We start from the raw sequence: 15,465 nt of genomic DNA on the forward strand, positions 1-15,465 counted from the left end.
AGTGTGTTTAAAGGGTCAGTCTGTGTAACTTCAGCTTCCTTGGCTTGGTGTGTATTTATAAAGGAGCCCATGTGGGGGCGGGGCAGTGGGATAAGTCACCAATAGTCTGAGGGGTGTGTGTATGTGTGCAATACGTGAGTGTGTGTGCAACGTGTGGTCGCTGGGGTGACACTCAACAAAGAGGAAGCAATAAAAACAGCAGTCAAGTCCATCTTCACAAATCATTCAGTCTACTGTTGAGTCCGATGCCCTAAATTAAGTGTGCTCCTCACTAAGTGATTGAGCACATGTGGTCCTACCAGAGCATCAGATCACTACTATTAACTTAGATTCATGTTTATTTTGCCTTTTAACATTCTAATAAAAATCATCAAATGAGACAAAGCAGTAGGAGAAATTTGGTCACCTGCTGTTCCCTCTGAGGTGTGGTGATTCTACAAAAAAAATCAAAACTTTTTAGAGGATAAAATTTGCAGTTTAGTTTAATCATAGACTTGAAATTGAAATTATATTGAATCTGTATGTGAAATGCTTTTTTGTAGCACAGTAAACTTAATTAGACACTGCGTGATGTTGCAGCTGAGTTTCGCATCGGTTGTTTTGAATGTGCTGATTCAGCAAAAAATCACAAGAAGGTGTTATCAGAGGAATAGAGGAAAAGAAAGAGAGAAAGACAGGCGATAAAAAGATAGGACGGTCCTTTTCTGGCTGGAGAGAGCTTACACTACAGATGGGATACAAGATGGATGCTGGATTAGCCGTCGACACGTCATCACTGAGAAAATTGCTGCAGAAAGTTCTGTACTGCATCTTTAACATGGCCCTGTCCTAAATGTGTTGCTGCTATAGAATTAAAAATTAAACAATAATTTTTATGCAGCTATAAAATTTTGCACATGCAATGTTTGACATGCTTTCTATGTTTAGTGGAGAGAAAATAAATTCCATAACACTGATTCATGTTTAAGATCAGTCTTTCATTGCTAATAAAACAGATGTCCTAATAAGTGAAAGCTGAAGATCAGAATCAGAACCACCTCTGTTTTCGTTGTTGTACAACAGCGAAATTTGAGCAGCTGCTCCGTAAAATGGTGCTTTTAAAAATATTTACAAGTATTAAATAAAATATTATTGTAAAGATCTTATTGCACTATTCTTTGTGTCAAGCTGCGGTCACATTTGCTGGAGACTCCTGCAGCGTTTCCTTCTCAGTGCTTCGGTGTGATGTCCTGCTGAGCGGTCGTAACGTCACACAGTTATCAAGGCTCTAATCTGAGGAGTAAGGGCTTCTCTTCTTCACTTGGCCATAGTTAAAGAAAAATGGTGCCTACAGGTGAACTGGTGGTCATCTGTTCACATCTTTGGTAGACTTTTTTATCTTAGCTTTTATAAGATTTAATGCAAGTGTTCTTTTTATTAAGTTTTTTGCAGGAACTTAAATAATACATGTTTATTCATCCAAAGACCAATTAAACAGCTAATTTGATGATACTTCTAAGTAAGATGGCAGTAAGAAAAAAAGGGAAAAATACAGTTAAGTCCAAATAAATAAGAAAACTAGATTTTCATTAAAGACAAATCTAAGGTTAATGTATGATTTAAGCTTTAGATTAAAATTCCTGTTTTGTGTGTCTTTGTGTTTGTTGTCTTTTAAACGTGAGCATTTTCATGGCTTCAGAGATATAGAGTTGCAGTATGAGAAAGAACTGCTCACATCGCAAACTGTTTGCAGCTTCATGGGAAAGTACTGCGTTAAATTTAGCAGCTCATGAAATCCAAGACAAGTGCCCTTCTAGCTGAGATGGACACTGGCATCATTTTGGAATTTTCTTCAACTCTCTCACCTCCCTCGTTCTCCAGGACAGATTCAAACGGGGTGGCAGCGCAAGCAAATCTATCTATCTATCTATCTATCTATCTATCTATCTATCTATCTATCTATCTATCTATCTATCTATCTATCTATCTATCTATCTATCTATCTATCTATCTATCTATCTATCATGTTAAAAGAATATTTACTAATCTGAAAAAAATGGCCATGTTTATCTAAATCAGCTGTTTTTCAACTTGATCAGGTCCATTAATCTGAATCAGGTGTGTTGGAATAGGAAAACTTCGGAAACGTGGAGCTGTGACCCAGAAAAAATAAAAAATGGATCTAAAACATGCAGGGAAACGGGACTTCAGGACCAAAGCTGAGAAACACTGATACACTGGTTTTCTGGAGCGTCTGCTAGTTGGAGCTAATGATCAGCATTGTTATCAAGTTCTGGTTAGTAATGGACTGGGATGGACTAGCAGTGTTAACACCTTGGACAGATGAATTTCCCCTAGTCAGACGATGAAGTTAATCTTAAATACCCTGGCATAGCAGCTGGGAAAGGCCCTGAACTGGATAATGTGGAACCAAAATCCCTCTGGACACACCTGGATAAACAATCAACCAATGAGAGCTTGAAATGTTTGTACTGAACCCATTTTATATTAAATAGCTGTGATGGGTCAGTTTGGGTGGTGCCCAAGCAGCCAATCAGAGACCAGGTGAAAGCCAAGCAGAGACCAATAACAGACTGGAAACAAACTTTTTAAGCTCCGATATTCTGTATTTTTGGCTGCTGACAGACTTTATAAGCAACTCATACACTGGATAAATATTGCTGATGGTCACGGATGTTTACAAGGATTTAGAACATAAAAGTTGATTCAAGGTGAATTTATCTTTTTTGTTTTGTTTTATTGTCTGACCATACTTCATCTTGTTTGGCTTGGCATACTTTCTTTTTCATTTTAAAAAACAACAAAAGGGAAAAAAAAAACTTCTAAATGTAATTTATGTAGGTATTCTGATGTTTTTCTTAAAATTTGCTCAGAAATTCTCCCTTTTTCATTCTTTGTCACGAAACGATGGCCCGCCCACTCCTCCCAAATTCCACATAATCTTCATCACACATGTATGCGTGTTAGGCCTGAGAAAAATACTCCTCACATTATCTCCCATCTTACACCATCAAACCTGCTCTAATTTAATTTAAAGGGGGGGAGGTGAACACAGTGTGCATGTTGGGTAACTTGAATCTTCTGAATATGACTTTAGATGTGGAAATATTGTTTGTTTGAGGTTAAGTACTGGAAGGAAACAGGTGTTTATAAGTGGAAACTGTAATGATTAGTGGGATTTGTTGGTGTTACTGTACCTTGTCATTTAGATTTCTACCAGCTTCATTTTCCAGCTTAATATTAAAGTAGTCCTTTGCACATTTCTGTAGGTTTTACTTCTTAAGTAATTGCATCACCTACTAAATTATCTATGCAATTTTCTTTGCTAATTGGGTTTTTGCATTTTTATTACACCTTGCAGAACTTTCTTTTTGCTTTCTTATTATTTTGCTAGATTACTCATGTCTCCTGGTTTTATTTGCATTTACTTCTTATTCTGTGGAACTCTCAACATAATCTATGTGCAGTAAACCAGAAAGTGTCATCTTTTTTACGCAACAGTTTTGAAAGTGATTAATCACTTACCAAAATAGTTGCAACAGTAGCTGTTTTATGGTCAGTTAACTAAAAATATGAGTCTTAATGTTTTGTGTTCTACTATTATGTTCGGGGGAGGGGGTCTCCTAAGGCTCAAAAGAGGTCATGTAGTGAGCTGTTTAGATTTTTAGGGCTGATGTATGTTGCAGTTTCTGCTCAGAGAAGAAATAAAACATCTGTAAAAGTTTGCGAATGTAAGAAAAAAATGCTTAATGTTAACTAATGAAAGTGTCTATTTTTAGCCAGTAAAAATGTATGTATTAAAGATGCATTACATAATTTTTCCGATCTTTCCAGAACTCAGTGTGGTAGCAGAGTTTCCGTTATTATGTACATTTCTGAGACCATCGCTGCCCACCAGCATCCTGAGGCTGAGAAGCCACACTATACAGCAGAACTTTAAGCTTATTTTGTTTGTGAACAATATAAAATAATACAATCAACAAAATAATAAAATAACTCTGATATTCCCTTCATCCCACACAACTGTTTGAGAAAAATAAAGTCAAAAGAACAAATTAGCTAAAATATTGATCTCATCACGCTGGTATCGAACAACACTGATTCTAGCCTTGGTATCGATACTTTTGATATCTGGATCAATCCGCCCAGCCCTATTACAAACTGAGCTCTCAGAATTCATGCAGTCACCGAAACACATGATTGAATTACTCAAGTGAGCTCTTCTTGTAAACAGCATCTTCTCCAGGCACTGCTGTGAATGTGGTGTAAGTCACACACTCTCAGTGACTCATGCAGTGTAGTGCGTGCTTTTAGTACAACCGTACAGGAAGTGAGCTGCGCGGTGCATGATCAGAACTGTGAGCCGGCGTTCAGAAGCATCTAGAAGTCCAGCTCTGACCATGAAACTAAAACTGTCTGACAGACGTTTTTAACAAGTTTACTGTTTCATGGATTTCCAGCCATGTTATGTTCCAAAGCTGAAGTTATGAGAAGTCTTTCCTCACTTCATCCTGACTTTACATTAAACTGGTTTTTGACACAAAATAAAATGCTGATGCTTCAACTACTGAAAGTATAGTTCCAGTGCAACATCTGTTCTGAAATAACTGTTCAGTGGAGTTCAGTATGTTTATCTGTATGACACACACTCACCAGCAATTTGATTGGTCCACCTTGCTACTACCAGGTTGGACCTCTTTTTTCCTTCATTCCGGCCTTAATTCCTGGTGTTAAAGATTCAACAAGTTGTTGAATCTTTCCTCAGAGGTTTTGCTTCAAATTGATATTGATAGCATCACACACACCACATCCTAAAGCTGCACTATTGTATGGAGATCTGGTGGCTGTGGAGGCCGTTGGAGTCCAGTGAACTCATTGTCATGTTCTAGAAAGCAGGTGGAGATGATCTGAGCTTTGTGACATGGTGCATTATCCTGCTGGAAATAGCATCAGAAGATGCTCCACTGTTGTCATAAAGGGATGGACATGGTCAGCAACAATACTCTGGTAGGCTGTGGTGGTTAAACCAGGCCACGTTGGTAAGGGGTCTGAAGTGGACCAATAAACATCCCCAACACCGTTACACGAGCAGCATCCTGAACCACTGATCCGGTGCAGGACTGATCTATCTGTGTGAATTGTAGCCTCAGTTTCCTGTTCTTAGTTGACAGGAGGCACCCGGTGTGGTCTTCTGCTGCTGTAGTCCATCTGCCTCAAGGCTGGATGTGTTGTGTGTTCCTGTTTTGCAGACTTTGGTTGGAACCAGTGCTGATTTGACTTCCTGTTTCCTTTCTATCATCTCCAACCAGTCTGCCCATTCTCCTCTGACCTCTGACATCAACAAGACATTCTGGTCCAGACAACTGCTGCTCACTGGATATTTTCTCTTCTTCAGACCATCTCTGTAAACCCTAGAGATGGTTGTGTGTGAAAATCCCAGTAGATCAGCAGTTTCTGAAATACTCAAACCAACAATCATACCATGTTGAAAGTTACTGAAATCTCCTTTCTTCCTCATTCTGATGCTCATGTTTGAATTTCATCAAGTCGCCTTGACCATGTCTACATGACTAGATACATTGACTTGCTGCCATGTGATTGGCTGATTAGTTATTTATATTAATCAACAACTGAACAGGTGGACCTAATAAACTGGTCAGTGACTCTATTTTTGCTTTTTGGTCCCCCACATTTATTTCCTCATCACTCTTTATTATCTAAACTTTACTCCAAACAGAGTCTAAACCATCTCAACCAGTGAAAGTGATGCCTTCCTGACTTATAAATGCATAAATAATTATAATAATAATAATACAAACTTGTTTTCCCCCCCCTGTTTTTTTATTTCCACTCCAACATATCCTAAACATTTTTAAAGTCTAATTTACAGTTTGAGGAAGTAACAGGATGTGTCATCATATGTTTTACTCTTTTTACTTGTCCTTCTCTGTCTTCACTCCTCTCAGGGTCAAAGGTAAAAATCAGCTCAACCTGCTCCTGCTGTGAAGTTATTTCCTGTAGAAGGGACAAATGTCCAGCTCGCCTCACTCTCTGTTCCCAGACGTCAGCTGATGGTCCAGGTCTGGCCTTGTGATCAGCAGCTCTGACGTCGGGATGTTTTTTCACTCCTCCTGCTGGATGTAAATCAGACCAGCTACTGTCCTCTTGAGTCCGTGACAAAAGGAGCAGTGACTGAAGTGGTGATGGTGTTGACATTTGACCTGGAACAGGAAGACAGCAGCAGACTCATGCTGTGTTCAAAACTCATTGTTCTGTTTTTAGTTCCCTCTTGGCCACTGATGACACATGGAAGTTTTTTAGTGTGAAAATTGGGTAAAAAAAAAAAAAAAACTAACTGCTGTTAAGAAACAGATATTACATCATCTATTGAGAAAAAATGTAAAGTTTTATTATCATTATTCTGTTAAGCTAACTTATGACTGAGTTTCTCAAAGGGATGCATGTACATTTTAAAACAGAGTCAACAACTTTGATAAAATAAAAATCTTTGAAAAACACAGTGATAAACGGAAGCCTGTGTTCAGACAGAGGCTTCTGCAGCTCTGATTTTTCTTGCTAACATTTAATACACACATAGCCAGCAACTGATGTGTTACGTTGTAAAAGTATTTTCATTTTTGGGGAATAATTAAGTTTATTTCAGTTCAATGTAGAATTCTTCCTTATTTTATGTAGTTGAAAAGGTGCCACTTAAAATTGTTCCTTGGAGGGGAAAGATTTACGTCTTTAATTTGTTCTTCTGAATTTCAATCAAAATCTACATTTTTTTCAGGGCCCCATGCTTGGTTTCCCTATAAATGTAATAACTGCTAATTTGATTTGAAATAATTGCTTTTATTTGACAAGATTCCAATGAAACGGAGACAAACACTGAACATGGAAATTATTTGGTTGTTAGTGTTTAGATAAGGTTGAGCTCATGGAAGCAAACAACAGGTGGCATCATGGATTTAAGATATTTTTTTATTATCATTTAACACCACTCCAGAGACGCTGTGCAGTATAAAATTACACTGCAGCCGATCATAGATTAAAAAACAGAAAAACAACATAAAACACCATCAGCAACCAGAATATGTAAAAGTTAAAACAGATTAATCAATTTTTAGAAGGAGCTTAATAATTACCATGGAAGGTATTTAACTCCTTATAAATAAAGGATGTTGCAAATTTCCTTCCTGTTGATTATATTGCATTTGTGTAGCTCTTATTTCAGAGGATGTGCTCCACATATGAAGCGATGCCTGCATGCTAGTTAAGGCAGAAAATTTGAGCCAATGTTTTGCATCCCACGTGATCTGCCCAAAAACATTCATGCATCTAATCTGGGCGGCCTATTCAGGCTGAACACTTCCTCCATTGCTGTTTGCTTCATACATGTTGCCACTACTGCTGCCGCTGCCATGATCACTGCATATCGCCTGTTTTTGTTTCAGTCCGTCCGCCACCCCAGCTTCCACCTGTAGAATCCGGTGAAAGGAAAGGAGTGATGGAATCAGAGCATAACCGCACATCCAGCAGCCAGTTAATACTGTGTAGCATTCACCCAGACTATAGTGTCATGTCCAGCACAGGCTTTGTTAGTATAACGCTTCCATCAGGTGACTATTATCCCACTAGAAAGTTTTGAAAACTCATTCTCAGTAAAGTCTGGATAAAACTAATTCTCCATGTAAAAATTCATTCTGCAAATAAACCAGGTTGTAAATACACAGTGGCTATCAACAGCCAATTCTGCAACCATCTTGAATCCTACCTGTACTGTGAGCTCTCGTCAGCCTGGAAAAGACAGTTTTATCTTGACTCTCATCTCTTGCTCTGTCCCTTTCTCTTCCTTTCCTCTCTTCCTCCAATAATCTCTTTTTGCATTCCTTTGTTGAATCAGCTACAGTGCACGTTCTGGACGGCCGGGGTGTTTTTATATTCCTCTACTAGTGTGTGATGTAGAGAGGAACTCAGCTGTAATGTCATGCAGCATCCTGGAAGAAAACATGGTAAAGAGCAGTTTCTTGGCCTCGGGATGCTGCTGGGCAGCTCCAGAAATACACATAATAGATGCCACTGTGGCATCAAACAAGTCTTAAGGTTGGAAATTTACATAATGTGTCTTCAAATAAAGTTCTTTAAACATAAAATTTATAATTTTTCTCATTTTTGTCCAAGGTCTTTATAATAATCTGCAGCCTATTGAGATCTTACAGTTACTGATGTGTGATTTACCTATTAAAGTTATGAACCAACACCGTTTGTGGTGGGAGTGGTAACCTGGTGGTTACAGAGGTGGGCTTAGGTTTCCAGTTCCTGGTGTGCCAACAGAGGTGAACAACTCTCATCCCCTGAGCAAGGTCTATAACCCCTATCTGTTCCCTGGGCACTGGAATATGGCAGCATACTGCTCCCAGAACTAATGATGGGTCAAATGCAGAGGATCAATAAATGTAGTGTTGCTGAATGAAAGCTTAGGTCCACTGATACAGGACATGTGATCAACATGTGATTGACACCTTTGCGGGAATGCTCATTCACATTTATGTGAGTCACTGTAGATGATATACTGTGTATTATATTACTGTACCGTATGTGCTCATATTCAGCAGAAACTGTGCGCACAGTTGGCAGCAAGCTGGGAAACCTGCAAACCACAAATATGAGCATACATGCAATTCACAGCATGCAGAAGCGTAGTCTGACTGTGCATGTTTCAGCATGCTGCAAACTGCATGCACACACACAAATTAGTATATGTGTGTGTGTGTGTGTGTGAGATCAGAATGTGTCTTTGTGTAAAGTTGCTATTTGCAAAGTCCATGAATACTGTACCGAAAGTGAAAAAGCAGCTAATGTCCAGAGAAAAACAGAAGCTGGTGTACTTAACATCTTCAGAACTACCACTCAGGAAAAAATTAACAAGGTAAGAAAAAGCAAAAGGTCTGGTTCCTTGCAAGCAAAATATGTCAAAATGATCAGTGACTCAAGATTTTGGTTTAGCACTAAGTACAGACACAAATGTTAAAATGCAGAAAAACAGAAATAGACACAAAACTGACGTTATACAAGTTACTCTTCGTTTCAGGCATCATTACGTTTAATCAGTGTTTAATCAAATATATTTTTTACAAGTAAATGATTAATATAAGTTCAGTTTAAATTCTATATTTTACATATATTTTAGGAATCTTTAAACATTTTACTATTCAAGGAAATAAATGGTTGATACAACTGATACTTTAAAAAAATGTGCAGGTATGTAAAGTAGAGCAGCAGCTGATACGTGGTAATGAAGATCACGATGGTGATGGAAAATTAATTTGTGTCCCACTCTTGTGTTTCACTTGCACCGAGAAAGACTCACACATAAACAAAGTCATGTTTCTATCACTTTTGAGGACTCTGACCTGCATCCTGCAGTTTTAACTATAACCATGGCTCAATAACCTTTACCCAAAACTACGTTTTCCCTCTGGAATTTAAAGATTTACATACAGAAACTTTTTGTCCTCATAAAGACATGGCTATGTATAAAGTTATAGCCCCCTAACATGAGTAAAATGAGTACACACACACCAGTAAGCTGTTCAGCTTATGCATTTAAGATGTGTGTTTGTGTGTTTTCTGCAGCTGTTTTAATCCTGTCAAGCTGACAGACACTTTCCAGTGAAGTCACTGTGAGCCTGAACGCGTCACAGGCTGCCAACAGCTTTTAGAAAATGATGAGTGTTGAATGAGACGGCCCAGATTCCTAAATTGTCACACCTTATTACATCTCATTTTCAAGTTTATTCCAGGAACCAGTGTTAGGTCTTTTCTTCTAGCATTTGCTGTTTTTTTTTTTTCTATTTCCACTTTTCCATTTCATCTGTGTTCACAGCTATCGCTGCAGTGTGGAAAAGAAAGACCTGAGAAAATGTGGCAGTAAACATCAGCAAAATGTTAACTTCTTGTGCTTTTTCCTCGTGTTAAATAACTTACAAATAATCTTCAATTTAACTTATTTTTGTCCATTCACAAAAGAAACAGTGAAGAAATTTTAGAAGATTTTAAATATTATTCAGCCATGTGCATAGATAGCACAGTCAATACCAATAAAAATATTCTGTACTGTATTTGAAATTAAATGGACACTATTGGACTTTACACAATCATTTGTAGCTATAACTACACATTAACTGGAGATCAGACGAGTGTGTCTTTATCTAACTCGCCCAGTTACACGGCTGGCTCACGAACAGAACATGACTTCATCCACAAATCCAGGTAACAGCAGCAAGTAGGGCACTGCAACTGTGATGATACCAACATGATACTGATTTCAATATCTGCACCTTCCAGAAAGTGCTCACACAGGCTTCATTTAACTATTGAATTTATTTAAGTTGTATTACTGGTACAGTTGCCAGCATGGTGCTGCTCAGCAGCAACGTGTTTGGTGATGTCAGCGAGCATTCCTGGCTGTGGTACAAATGGCTGAACTTCAGCGGTCGTACCAACAACTGCGTCACTGTGAAATGATCAGATGATAACTGCATGCCCATCTCAGGCCCTCCGGCTTACAGGAGTGAAGTCAGTATATTTATACAGCACATTTAAAAACAAAAACCAACCAAAGTGATGCACAAAAACAGATAAACAGATATTTTATCCTATACTTGACAGGTAGCCAATGTTGATCAAGATATGTTCATGTGGACATAAGTCAGACAGTCAGGTAGGGGACGTGTGGGTGACATGTTCTTGTTCCCAGCTCATCCCACAACTTTCCTGCAGCTACATACAGATATAAAGTTCCCTGCAGCCAGTGATGTAAGTTAATCACAAGAGAATGTGAAAGTTGTGTTGCATCCTGGGATGGGTGCGCCATATTGTAAGAAATGCTGTCCCTTACAATACTACTTCTGTTTAAAGTAGTTTTTATTTGTCTAAAATCCAGTGAAGAACAGCAGAAGAAGCAATGGAGAAAAAAAAAGAAGAAATGTGGATCTTGTTCATCAATAAAAATCTGGTTTCTAAACTTTCCCAAAGTATCAATAACAGAAAAAATCTTGGTCCTGATGGTATTGAAAACTATGTGCGCTGGCAGACATTCTGGGTTTTATCTTTCAGTTATATTTTATTTTTATATTTCATGTTTACAGTTGCAGATGGTTCCTCATATTTTGATTGAATTAATGATTGTTCCTCTGCCTCAGAAAAAAAACTCTTAAGACAATCAATGATTTCGGGCCAGTTTGCTGACCAGTCAGAATGAGGGATGGATGGTGATTATTTTTAAGCATCTGGAAGGAGGCATGTAGCAACCGATAATGCAACAACGACCAATAACATAATACTTTTGGCTGTTTGAAATGTTATAAAAACTATTAATGTAATAAGATTTTTGAGCCAGTACTATAGTAAGATTTAACATAATAAGTTATTATGCTATTGGCTGGTTACTGATCGAGCATGAAAAATGCTTTAAAAATGTAATAACTGCAGCTGATAGTGTTATAATAAAATAATACAAAAATAAGGCTGCATTTCGCAGACATACAAGCATTTTTTTGCGGTTTGTGTGTGGTCTGCTCATCAAACATATGATGATGATACTTTTTACCGACCTCTCCAGACACCTACAACATTGACAATGGTTTCGTTTGTAAGTGGTTTATCAAATCTTTTTTTTCTTGCAACTGGACCTTCCCAGGACTGTCCTCTCTCCCTTATTTGTTTTGTAAATGCAAATAAGTCATCGTAAAAGGCATCACATCATTAAATTTACAGGTACTACTCTGTTATTGTGTCCCTCCAGTTCTTCGACCGGTACCATTCATCTTTCTGAAATATAAATGTGGAAAAAACAAACAAAAAATATCTACTCCAGAAAAAAAATGTAGCCATCTTCCCCTGTCGTAATGTTGAAGAAATACTGATGCTGTGTGCAGAACTTGTTTTAATGTTGACACCACTTGTGTTTTTGTCTGTTCTCACCTTTCCTTTTATCTGCTGGCACAGGCTGCTTTCTGGAAGAAGATATATTGTGTCAGAAAGCAAAACAAATCTAATAAAAACTCTTTTCTCCCTGCTGTCATCACTCTTGTGTGTGGTTATTGTTTGATTTTTTTAATGCTATGCATCACAGCTGGTTGCAAACCAAATTACCCCACAGGGTAAAATAAATTTACCTGGAACCTTGAACCTCTTGGTCACTAGAGGCAGAAAAATAGGCTGATTCGCAGCAAAAAACATCTTCTCTGTCTTTCAGCAAATAAACGCAGCATCCAGTGCTTAGAGTTTTCAAGGGGAACTTTATTGAAAATGCAAATGTACATTTGTATGATACAAATTTGACTATCCTGTTGGTAACAAAAGAATTTTAGACCAAGTAAAAACAATGTTTCTGTAACAGACTCATTTATGTATTTGAGAGTAAAACCAAAGAGAGTTTTGGATCATTTTCATGTTCATTTTTTCACCATATGGGTCGACCGCATCTCTTCTCTTCCAGATCAGAACTTCTGCCCTCTATCAGACTCCAATAAATAAATAAAGTGCTCCACAAACAGCTGGATTTAAAATAAATGAATACACCTTACTAGAGTTGATTAAAGAAAGTAAAGCTCCCATCACTGAATATACAGTTTATTGTTTTCTTTCTAAAAAATCAAATATCTAAGAATTTGATATTGAAAATAATTCTCAAGTCTGAAATTTATTTACAAAAACAAGTTCTGTGAAAACCATCACTGTTTTCCTGATCCTTTGCTCCCCGACTCATTTAGATATTTTTTTAATTAGCAGTTGTGATGCTCTTCTGTGGTGGTGTCCCCGTTTCTCTGAAGAATGCAGGGAGGCTGCAGCAGAACACTGAACTGGGATTTGTTCATTTATTTGAAGTAAACAATTGCAAATGCTTTTAGAGATTCAGTATTGATTTATTTAATGTTTATTTAGAGAAAACACTTGAAATTGGAACGAAAACTACTGATGTTTAGTAAAAAGCTAACATCTAAAAATGCTAACATATGACTTTTCACTTCCTGTGAGCAGTAAAATCCAAGAACATTTCTACTTATTTCTCTTTCTGTGTTGTAATAATTTATTTTACACAAATTTACTGTAAAAAAAAATTGGATGAACTGATTCTGTTCTTGTCCAGGTTCACGGGAAAGGTTTGTTTGTCCATGTGTCCTAAAAGTAGCAGTGTTGCAATTTTGGGATAAAAATCAAGAGATGGCAACATATTTATAGGTTGTTATTCTGTGTAGACAAGCATACATGATAGATAAAGATACCATGACCCATTAACATTCAAACATGTAAACCCTCATCATGTAATTTGAAATTTTTTCACTCCTGACTGTATCAATAACTGTTTTAATAACCCAAACAGGAATCAATAAGAAACTATCTTTAAATACTCAGCTATGGTTGTAGTAAGTTTAAATTTTGTGTTGTAACTGAGGCCTTAAACAGGACTGTGGTCTGGAAAGGCAGAAGATAAATGGATAAAAACACAGCAAACTAAGTTATAATGCTTATTTGCAATTTATAAAGGGTCTGCAAGATCTGCACACAACAAAAAAATCTAAATAAAAATAATTAAACCTTTCTAACAATTAAATTCAAAGGATGCTTGATATACACTTAACTTAAAGTCAATGTTTTAAGGTTTTTCAAGGCCTGCAGAGCTCACCAACAGCTTGATGTAGAAGCTGAACTGTACTGGGGAAATTTATCAAATTCAAATGATCAAATCCTTCATTAGACTGCAGAGATTTCTAGTTACCAGTAAGAACAAGAGGAATCATTACAGCCCCTGAAATCTTCTTTCATTGTACAGAATCTCCCTTTCAAGACAAAAACAGGGAAAATAAGAACTTTAAATTCTACCAAATTTATCCCAAATGACCAATGAGATTATGTTCTGCCATTTTCCTTGGTCTTGCATTCCTAGGGAAAGTAAATATCAGAGATCAAAGTTCAGTGTCTGCGTTCCTGCTCGGCAGCTCCACCTCCCTGCCAGCAGAGGCACTGCAACAACTTCCAGCTAATCACAGCTTTGCATCCTTCTTTCCCAACATCCTAAATCCCTAAAACAACCTTTCTGAACTGCTTTCCTCTTCTTCTACATCTTATGGTTGTTAATCTTGCAAATTGGAACACTGTGTGTGTGTGTTTGTAGCTGCATGCGAGTGTATGATCAGGACCACTGGCAGGAGCAGTCGGTGGGCTCCTGGATGGTGTAGCTGACCCAGGTGGCGTTGCTGCTGCAGTAGAGCTGCACAGAGCGCTGCTGCAGCCCTGTCTCCCTGCAGCACTTGCAAAAGCGAGCGTATGTGTTGATGTTGTAGTTGTAGATGCTGGCGGACGGACACTTCCCGTCACATGACACGATGTTCACCTTCAGGACAAGGAGAGTTGGTAAAAATGGCAATTTAATTCAGTTTCTGCACAAAAAAATTAGGCAAGGCAAGTTTATTTGTATAGCACATTTCATGTACAAGACAAGTGCTTTACATAAAACATTAAAAGCATTAAAGATGGGTGCAGAAGAATCATTAAAACAAACTTTATAAAGTAACTTTAGAAAAGTAAAATAAGATTAAATGCAGGAAATAAAGGTTACAGTGTGAAAAAATTTACAGTTGCTTTGATAAAAGGCGGCAAATAAACTTTTTAACCCGGATATAAAACTGCTGAGACCATCAGTAGTACTGACTCTCGGTAGGCTCTGATGTAAGTGTACCGCAGCAGACTACGTATGCAGCCTTTTCTAAATTTATGACATTGTATATAGTAAAATATAACTGCATCTGTTTAAATATCTGAAATCTTATTGTTTCATCTTTGTTTTGTGTTGTGTGTTCAGACTGTAAGATATCTCTGTGGCCACTACTTTTCTCTCTCTCTCACTACTCTCTCATCCAGTCAAACCAGAATAACAAGTGGGTACATGCAAACTGTGGCAAACATGTCAAACTTTACCAGTGTAGTTGCACTTGGAAGGTTAAAAAAGTGACGCTAACTAAATTAAAACGGCAAAACTCACAGGTCTGTTGCTGCGGCAGTCGTTTTTCCTAATCGTCATCCTAACTGTCACCTTCTGACATGATTTTCCATCTTCTTTACCTGTTTAAAGACAAAACACCAAAAGCAATCCATTGGAAAATAAGGAACATCCAGAACTAAATATCTCAAAATACCAAGGCACAGCAAACAGCAAAGAAGAGGAAGATGGCCGAGAAGGAAGGGAGACACTGGAGATGTTCCTCATGCAGAAGCAGCTTCAGCGTTTGACCGTGGATTTAGAAATGGAAGAAATGAGGTCATGGGTTTCATAAGATGGATTTTTAGATAGAAAAAGTAACAGAAAAGCAGGTGGAACAAACAACTGAGACACAGTGAACCATCAAAAATGTGTCATCTGTCATGCATTTATCCTGAGTGAAACCACAAAATGTTCAC

At 37.7% G+C, this 15,465-nt stretch overlaps 1 protein-coding gene across 1 annotated transcript in view; it reads right to left on the bottom strand.

Moving 5' to 3' along the window:
• Positions 1-12,310: 12,310 nt before the first annotated feature.
• The window catches only part of otog (otogelin), a 70,907-nt gene continuing 67,752 nt past the window's right edge, over positions 12,311-15,465 (bottom strand). Inside the window, exons 52-53 of the mRNA XM_041987950.1 lie at positions 15,050-15,129; positions 12,311-14,401 (exon numbers count right to left, since the gene is read on the bottom strand). Coding sequence (XP_041843884.1) covers positions 14,201-14,401; positions 15,050-15,129 — 281 coding nt within the window. The 3' untranslated portion in view covers positions 12,311-14,200. The remainder of the gene's footprint in view (positions 14,402-15,049; positions 15,130-15,465) is intronic.

The sequence above is a fragment of the Melanotaenia boesemani genome, chromosome 1, assembly GCF_017639745.1.
Source record: "Melanotaenia boesemani isolate fMelBoe1 chromosome 1, fMelBoe1.pri, whole genome shotgun sequence".
Classification (NCBI taxonomy): Eukaryota; Metazoa; Chordata; class Actinopteri; order Atheriniformes; family Melanotaeniidae; genus Melanotaenia; species Melanotaenia boesemani.